Source organism: Platichthys flesus, chromosome 12 (genome assembly GCF_949316205.1).
Source record: "Platichthys flesus chromosome 12, fPlaFle2.1, whole genome shotgun sequence".
Lineage (NCBI taxonomy): Eukaryota > Metazoa > Chordata > Actinopteri > Pleuronectiformes > Pleuronectidae > Platichthys > Platichthys flesus.
The window spans coordinates 11,928,306-11,938,105 of record NC_084956.1 but is presented as its reverse complement, the minus strand read 5'-3'; the positions used below and the strand labels follow the sequence as shown (position 1 = coordinate 11,938,105).

At 39.2% G+C, this 9,800-nt stretch overlaps 1 protein-coding gene across 1 annotated transcript; it reads right to left on the bottom strand.

Moving 5' to 3' along the window:
* Positions 1 to 2,867: 2,867 nt before the first annotated feature.
* On the bottom strand, positions 2,868 to 6,919 carry plaua (plasminogen activator, urokinase a). Its single transcript, XM_062400390.1, has 11 exons — positions 6,783 to 6,919; positions 6,125 to 6,229; positions 5,982 to 6,027; positions 5,750 to 5,891; positions 5,108 to 5,190; positions 4,979 to 5,020; positions 4,716 to 4,896; positions 4,466 to 4,611; positions 4,229 to 4,369; positions 3,995 to 4,143; positions 2,868 to 3,386 (listed from the first exon to the last, which is right to left on the bottom strand). The coding sequence occupies exons 2-11, from the start codon at positions 6,173 to 6,175 to the stop codon at positions 3,192 to 3,194; spliced, it is 1,176 nt and encodes a 391-aa protein (XP_062256374.1). The 5' UTR covers positions 6,176 to 6,229; positions 6,783 to 6,919; the 3' UTR covers positions 2,868 to 3,191.
* Positions 6,920 to 9,800: the final 2,881 nt, after the last annotated feature.

Sequence of the window (9,800 nt, the reverse complement as noted above, 5' to 3'; positions counted from 1 at the left end):
CATTTAATATTCCTCACTCCTTCACCCTGTAATCTGCTGCTAGCCCTAATTTTTTATTTAAATTGTTGCACTGTTATATGTCATATGTTACAAGGTTATATGTTATATGTTATATGTAATATGGAATATGGAATATGTTATATGGAATATGTCATTTTTTCTTGTAATGCCCATCTACTGCGTAGATGTTGCCTGCCAGGTCACAAGAACTTCACTGGTCTGATGACGCTGTCATTGGTTCATGTGACAATAAACTTTGATTTGATTTGATTAACTTTATCTGCACTAGTCTGACTTCTCTGGTGTGTGTGTCTGTGTGTGTGTGTGTGTGTGTGTTTATTGGTAAGGGTTGCCCCTGCTCCTCAGGCCTGAATCTGACTAGTGGGGAAACCAGAGACCTTGGCAGCAAACACACAGGTATTTATACCCCTGAGAGTCCTGTCGGCGAAAGAGCCAGCAGCAAAGGACCCCCCCCCCCCCTCTCTCCAACCCCCCCCTGTTTTGTGTGTGAGTGCGTGTCCTTAATGAGGGTGTAGTCTACAGGCACTTACCCAAACCACAGAGGCAGGACAGTCAGGTCCACCTGGTTACTGGTGTAGACCTGGTATCTCCTCTCCTCTCCTCTCCTCTCCTCTCCTCTCCTCTCCTCTCCTCTCCTCTCCTCTCCTCTCCTCTCCTCTCCTCTCCTCTCCTCTCCTCTCCTCTCCTCTCCTCTCCTCTCCTCTCCTCTCCTCTCCTCTCCTCACTCGTAGGAATTGTCCTTAAAGAGGAGTGAGCCTCACACTCTCAGCATCTTCAACCCATATAAGGGTCGTTGTGAGAAGCTATAAAGTAAACTGGTGTCTGTGAATAATTGAGGGGGACTGGGAGAGACTGCTGTGAACTGCGTATCTGTATATGTGGACTTGTCCAAACAGACTTTGATAGAAAACATTGCAGCAGGTTGCTTACAGATGCTCTGAAGCGTACTCTCAATAATGACGTGATGACCAGCTGGATTTTGGTCGCTCAGCGCAGCAAGCTAATCCTCACACTATGATTAATCATGTTATTTTTCGGGGGGTGGGAGGGAGGTAGGGATGTTATACAGAGAGGTGGAAATCAGGATTCATCAGTTCATGCAGATGAACTGTCCCTTCTATTACTTAAAATTGCACAGAAGTAATTGTAGAGTAGAACTGTGCTTTGAAACAGCAACTAGGCTACATCATATACATCACTTTATGTAAAGATGGACATAAAGTGATGTATATCCACTTCCTCACACTATCCAGAAATGAAGCCAAAATATACCATATACGAACTCTGCCCTCTTGGAGCAGCGTTGAGGTCCTCTCAATGCACGCCCACGACCAATCACAGAGTCAGTTTTCAGTTGTCAGTCATGACGTTTCACCTCAATACCTAAAATGACAGAAAGCATCTGTTAGAAAAGTTTATTTGACTTTGTAGTTTGGTCCATGTCCCATTCATTAACATGGACGAGGCCTGATTTATGACCTATCCTCCAGCCAGCCACCAGGTGGAACACTGAGACACTTTGGTTTCACTTTTGGTCAGCTTTCATGGGTAGCATGGTTATATACAGTCTATTGGCTACATATGTTGTAAATATCTGTGGTCTCATACCTGGTATTTGTAGCCCCAAAGTAAGAGTGATATATATTCTTTGTTATTTACTGATAAAACAGCAACAATTCTGATTAATAGCTGCCTCGAGGACTTTTAGGTTATGTCAGCCTTCATCACAGTGTTCCATTCTCAGTAAGCTTAGCAACGATTCAAAGTGCTGACATTCATGTTCCCTAGAGGACAAATCCATATGACCCTCAGGATCTATTAAGTTGATCAATTGCCATTAAATCTGCTTGACACTTTCATGTTCCATGTTCAACAAACAAATTTAATTGCAGTGATAAATATCTGCATTATTTTCTCTTCAGCCTCAGGTGTTTGTCCTTGGAGCTAACTCGCAATTGTCCACATGCTAACATGCTAATTCGAATTTAGTGAACACAATAAAAATGTACAGGCTTGAATTCTATGATCCTTGATTGTGTTTCCTCTTTTATTCATCTGTCTTTCTGTTCTTTGTTCTTTTCTCACTCTGTTTTTGTCAAGATCATATAACACCGACTCAAAGATTTGTAATTCTGAACACAGAGATCTGAACTCTTTCTCCTTCTCTGTCTTAAATCAAGGAGGAGGACTATTTTGATAAATCACGGACAAAAAAGAGAATAATATCAGTTTTTGTACAGGTAACATTCCTGGCACGAGAGAAAGGAAATAAAGATAAAGATGAGTATGTGCATTAAGCCTAAAATGTCCCTTTAGTTATTTATAGAAACGTATAAAGAATCTGCTATGCCAATGTAGTGACGGTCTTGAGACTAGAATGAGCTTCCTGGAAGTATTTTATTTCACACAACACTGCCCTACAGTGGTGAACTTAGTCACAATTCAACCGAAGGACGCTGTTAAAACACCACATTCAACAGTTTTCTCTTAATTTCTACAGTAATATTAATGTTATCCAGCTGGTCTGATATAGCTTTTTCTTACATGTTCTTGTTCCCATTTTTGTATGTTAAAGAAATTTAAATTCTAACTCATAAGCAGTCAAAACTAGAAAAAGTGAGTTAGTCACATGCTCACACCTATGCCTTCTACCAGTAGCTGCTCTCTTGAAATGATAAAATATCAACTCAGGAACAAAAAGGAAGTGTATGTGGGTGTGTGTGTGTGTGTGTGTGTGAGTGTGTGTGTGTGTGTGTGTGTGTGTGTGTGTGTGTGTGTGTGTGTGTGTGTGTGTGTGTGTGTGTGTATGTGATGCAGTACTATTACAAACACATGACGGACATATGTAATAGAAACTTTCCTTTATTATATTAAAAAAAAGTGCTCATCAACAGGGCCAGCCCTCTTCAAGAGTAAAAGGTTCTCTAATTGTATTTCATACATACTCTTATTATAACAAGTTTGCATACAGTAAAAAAAATATATTAAATATGCAAAATATATGCAAAATAACATTTTAAAACATTCACTCAGAACAGTCACAGCAATAATTCACTTCACAAAGCCATTTTCTTTGCACATTAATATCAATTTTGATTCCCACAAAGCTGCCGCCCCTTTTTCCTTAATAGACACATTTAACACCCAACTGGGATCTTCCTGCCACAGCTTCATTTTGTGGGATACATTTTTCCCAACATGTACTCGGAGAGGCCCGTTTTTGCTGCCATCCACCTGTTGTACCTGGTGACCTGCGTGTAGACACCGGGTTTGTTTTTCATGGCACAGTTCTCACCCCAGCTTACCACCCCGAACAGAAACATGCGGCCCGCCGACTCACACACCAACGGACCACCGGAGTCCCCCTGTGAGGAGAGGACAAGACAGGTAAGTACGAATCAAGGCAAAGTTTATTCATAATGCACATTTTAAAATAACCACCATTTAACAAGGTGCAGAGACCTGGCTGACAGGTACAACTGTAGGCCAGGCAATACCTCTATCTTTTTTGATCCAGATCTTCTTCGTATTTCATATTATTCACATAGGCAGAGTATAATATGGTCCGGAACTTCTGTACAGTGAGAAATTCCTTAGAACGGAGTGAAAAACGTACAATCCCTGCTGGTGTGTATAAACATTATGTGATATATTATATATATATATCAACGCTAAAAAGTGTGAAAAGAGTGAAATTTGTGATGAGCATCAATGTACACAAATGTATAGAGTGAGTGATAAATGGTGGCAATAAGGTGAAATGAAATAACACAAGGGAGGAAACACCTTAGAAAAAGAGGAAGAAATACTATACTATAATAATATAATAGTTTAATGCTGCCAAAGGTCACTGAGCTTCAAACACATTGCAAATCTGCAAATGATCTTTTACACAATGTTCTTCATGCACTTATCTTTTGTCTGTAGGTTTGAACATTCTTTACATATTCATTAAAGTGTGTTTTCCACTCACTCCGCAGGCATCAGTGCTCCAGTCAGGGCTCCCAGCGCAGATCATATTCTTGGTGATGCGGCCTCCATAGTACAATTCACTTTTGCAGTCAGTCTGGGAGATCAGGTTCACCTCGGCCTGTTTCAGTATCTTTGAGTAGTGCCATGCACCTGCAGACGACCACAGTGTGAGACGTAAGAAACACTGAAGCAGCACAGAGCAAAGTCATGAGTCTGAAGAAGAGAGGTCTCTTACGGTGGCTCTCCTTTCCATATCCTGCGATGCTGCATTGAGCTCCTGCAGGAAGCTGAGTGCGAGCAGGAGGGACACACACTGTCCGTGCAGATGCTGACTTCACAGCACATCCTCCACTACTGCTTTTTATCTTGAGCAGTGCTGGGAGATAAAGACAAGCACATCTTTGAGCACCCTGCACACAGAGATCCCACACTGCTCTTTCTTTTTCCTACCCTCAATGATATCTGTGCTCACCGATGTCATTGTCATAGCTGGTCATGTTATATTTTTGGTGGACGATGAGTTTTTCCACAGTGAAGCTCTGCTCCTTGACAGGATCTGTGTCGTTGATGGCAGACTTCCCCAGATGCACAGAGAGATCACTGAGTGTGTTCCCTCCGCTGAACAATTACACAAACATATTGCATACACATGTGAGTCACATTGCCATTGTAGTACGGAAATTAAAGGGGAGGAAATCTGTCTGTGTGTGTGTTTTTCTCACCCATTTTCAAAGCAGTGAGCAGCTGTGAGAACCCAGCAAGGTGCAATAAGGGAGCCGCCACAGACAAACTTGCGGTCCTTAGAAAAGATAGCAGCCACCCATGGGTTCGACTCTATGGGTGTGAAGGAACCACCCACAATTTTGTTCCGCCTCCGCTCGGACCTCTCACCACATGTCCTCTCTGCGTGTGGGGGGAATGAGTCAGTGAAGGCTGACGATCACAATCGCCGCAGAGAAACGGTTGAGAAATGTGTTCAAACTACCTGAATCAACAGCTGGTGGAGGTGTTACTGCTGGCTTGGAACCTGTTCAGGGGTAGACAATAAATATGATTAGAAAAAAAAATATCAAACATACATTATCTTAATGATTTTCTCATGTGTCCATCTTACATCTGGGAATGTTGCAGAATTCTTTCACAATCCTCCTTCCTCTTCGGATATGGCACCACGGCATCAAGTGCTTATCAGGATTCCTAGTGTTTAAGATAAATAAAATAAAACACATTTCAGTGAAATCAAAATCCAAAGAACATGTACATAATATACATCTTACACTACAGATGGAATATTATTTGTGGAGGACGAACTGGTGTAAAGTGCAGTGGCGCAGGATGATTGCATGAGGATTAGAAGTGTGTTTAGCAGATATTGAAATAGATGTATATGCATAAATAGAAGGTTCTAAGTTTGTAAGCAGGTATGGTATACAATATAAAAATTGTATGTACTATATAGTATATTAGTATGCTACATAAGGATGTTTGTATGCTTCTTTGTATATAGATGTAAAGTAATAAAAAAATCACAATAGTATACAATATGATATAAATGTAAAAATGGTATGTAACTATATGTATGTGTATGTAAAAGATTTCACAATAACAGTATGCATATGGCATTTGTATGTTATTTTATTAATATTAAGGTAAGTAATGGTGAGTAGTTGTGGTATGGAAAACAGTGCAACATCAGAGGAGTAATATTAAACATGTGACACCTCTCCAGCCGGGTGACTTATGACGCATTCTGTACCTGCAGTAGTTATGTGAGCCCAGTCCCTCCACAGCTCCCATCAGAGCACCTTCAAACCCCCTCCAGTTGAGACATCTGTGGCCAGCTGCCGACTTGGAAACACGTCCCCTGTAACTGCTCCCGTCTCCAGACAGACACATCTCTGTAGATCACAAGAGAAAGAGAGAGATCAGTGAACACATCTGGTGACAAATAAATGAATAGTAAGTGTCGCCCGGAGAGTTGGTTTTACCTCCATGAGTCTCTTTATGTCTTAGAGGCCATCTTCTTGAAAAAGCCTGAGAGGACCACACATAAACCCAGTCACGCATATTAAATGAAACCATCCGAATCTTGGGAATATTAATCAAGCCACTTCCTCATATTGTTACTTACCATGTTAACACTGAATGCTGCATGTAGAGCGAGAATGATGAACAGGTTCATATTTAGCGCTGGTTTCACTTCTGCTTACTGGGGTTATTTCTGTCTGAGAAAAGTCTGTGAAACAATGAAACATAACAACATTGGACGATGGGATTTGAAGCCGATCCTTATATGGAGTTTATCATCATGGGTACAGGACACACAGGACAGAAACAAGTATGACGGTAGAAGAAGACATGTGGTCGTGTTGTCTGGGTTCCAATGTGCCTGTCCTCAGTTCACACAATGTGACATCTCTGTTGATTGTGTGAGTGCATTTTAATGCAGAGGGAAACGTGTTTTAATGTGAGAGGAGCAGATAGAGCTCGCTCACTGTGTGCACAGTGTGCTGTAAACACAGTCCTTATCTATGTAGTGAGGGTAATATCAACTTATACTAGAAGATTACTGCAAAGCACATTCACATTAGTTTAGCAAGTCCAAACATTGCATTTCTAGATATCACCAAGTAGGAACGTGATTTTAACAAGATAAATTGGCTTAATGCTTAAAAAGTTTCTATTTAATGCACAATTTCAGTCAAAAAACATTTATAAATACATCATTCCTTTTAAAAAGTAAACCAAACTTTCATAGTCTGGGAAACTTTTTTGTTAATATATATTACCCTCTGTCCAAACGTGTAGTCCTGATGAAACTCTGGGTTGCAGCTGAAGCGTCCTCTCTGTCTCCTCTCACTTGCACCTGACTTGTGGAAGCACTCACTCTTCTGCTGTTGCACTGCTGATCCTCCTCTCATTTAAGAACTCCGAGGCTACAAGTGGGAGGGGTTTGTGAGGAAGACAACATCACCAACTCTCTGAAACAAAGCATTTGTCACATCCTGTGAGGCATTCACGCTGCCCCCTTCCTCCCTCCCTTTGACCACAATAAGACAGAAGAAAAATAAATTCCAAATAGGTAACATGTGTAATGTGGCTGTGGGTGCGCAAGAGAAAATGTTGAGACATTTTACAGCATTACTTTACCTGAATAAAACGTCATTTTTGAACATGTTAAATTCACCATAAACAAAAGACCACAAAATCCTTAAAAACCTGAGTCAATAACTTGTAAAACTGTTATAGTAAATATCTATAAGTGCAAATATTACTCTATAAAATAGTCATAATACTGTATGTAATTTAATGTACTGTACATATACATAACTGTAGTTTGTGGGAGTGAATGAAGCACATTCCTGTTTTAATTTAGCATCAGCTCAAACTGGCATTTATACTTGATCCCTTGATTTCCTCCATTGAAGCTGTGTAATTAAAACAAGATGTTACATATACTTTAAGTGTTTGCTTAGAACCGTGTTTAATAGCTGACATTGCTGCCAAAAATAATTTTCTTGAAATTTGGGTGAAGGATGTGGTATTGGTCAGGAAATAACTCATTAAATTGACGTGCGGATCTTGACCACAGAGTTCATCCAAGAATTTCATCATAGTATTTTTTTTTTAATTTTCACTGATTTCCAAGGTCATAATTTAGGGATTTTCATGAAACATCAGCATTTTTAAGGAACTGATATGAGCAACTATTAATAATATTAGGCTATGCTCTTTTGCATATCTTTCCTCTTATTTTATGTATTACATACTTCTTCTACTACTACCACTGCTACTGCTACTGCTATTACTACTACTACTACTACTACTACTAATAATAATAATAAGATATACGTTTCAAAATGATGGATACTGTATTACATAATGCGATCGCTCCTCTTACTAGACCGAACGTTACATCAATACTAAGAAATAAAGCCTCCTGAGTCATCTGCGTGTTATTACGTGCAGATTACTGCATCACTGATTAGCGCCACTGAAAAGTTAATTTCCAGGCAAGTTAAAAAGTAATTTACAGACATGAAACCATGGAGCAAGGCTTTGTGAACTGGAGGTCTATGATGCCAAAAAAAATCAAGCATGAAACATGATACAACTGGAAAACAGTTTTTTGTTCAGGAGCCTTGTATTGTAAAAGTCTACACTTCAAGTCGCAGGTGTTTTACCAAATGAAGAAGTAAGTATTACACAGAAATGACTGAATCCAGGAAAATCCCATGATGCTTGTGGTTGAAGCATGTGCTAACTAGTGTTTGATTTAGTAATTTTGTCTGGAGTTGTTTGTCTCCTCCAGTTCAGTCGAGACACCATACTTTCCGTCAATGTAAAGTTCTACAGGTTCACAACTCACCTCTTTGAGCTCCTGATGACTTTTCAAATTCCTGTTACAAATCTCCTCTAGATTATTGACTTAGCTCTGTAGATGCCCTCCAGGGTGAGAGGAAATTAAGATATTGTATCTGGGGCCGACAGTTAGAGAGCGTGTATTTCAGAGGCCTTTGATTTATTGCTTTCTGTTTCATGCAGCAAAGATCAGACACAAGAATGGCGAGTGCAATAGTAAAAATAAGCCTTTATTGTGACAAGTGTGATCAAATGTGACCACACAACAATTACAGTTGGATTTAAGGAGCTGGATTGACAAGAATCTGTAGCTTTCCTCTGCGTTCAGGTTGAATGTGTTTATCTGTGCCCGTGGTTGTTCGGAGTATTATTCATTATTAGCTTTTTTATAATAGTGTGTGAGGAACCACACTGACATCAGTGCAGAGAATTGAGGAAGGAAAAAAAAAAAAAACGACAGCAGAAACAGAGAATATGAATCATATCTATTTATTTTTGGCCTAATCTTATATGAAATTAGAATTAACCTCAAGATTGTCCAGTATCTTGAGCAGTGAGGTTACAATACTTATCTTAAGAAACATCAACAAGGAAAATAATTCCTAGTCTAAATTGTTTTGACTCATTCAAACTTCTACTGCAAAAGGCCTCATGTCAAACTCTGCAAGTCATTTTAGAAGTGCTCTATTTCAAACCGTACTTCACATTCAGCGAAATGAGCAGGAAACCTCTGAGACATTATTTTCACACCTCAGAGTCTTCACACTTGCATCACCTGGAGTTTTCGATCACATGTTTCTGCTCTTTCTAATAAAGTGTGATCTAAAATACCTCTTTCTGATTTCCACTGAACTGAGTCCGATTACCTGACCTCAACTTTTTAAAGCAACTACTAAGGCTGGTACTTCCTGCTAAACAGTAGAAATTGTGATCTATTAATCTGAATATACAAATATATCTATTAATTCTGGAAATGCTGTCAAGTGTTGAACAAGAGGACAGGTCATCTCAGCCAAATTGGGCAACGCTTTAAAAATATAAAGTAAGAAATCTATATAAGATAGAACTCAATATAATACAAGTCTTACAAAATAATATGAATAAAATAAAATTAAGTAAATCAAAATAATATAAAATAAAGTTAAAGCCTCAAGGGTTCTTGTCTTATGTAAGTTAGCACAAGGTCAAACGTGTTGAGTTGTTATATAAAATATATAGTAAGGTAAAGAGAGAAAAAACAATAATGAAATAAAAATAAAAATAATAATTTACAGCACTTGAGTAAACGAACTTAGGTGTGTTGCAGCATTGGTTTTAAATTAACTAAAACTTGACGGTGACTTCATATTTCTTCCTGTCGTTGTGTGACTAAAACGAGAATACCTGTGTGTGTGGCGCCATCTGGTGACAAAATGAGGACACGTCAATATTCCTTAGCTTCCGCT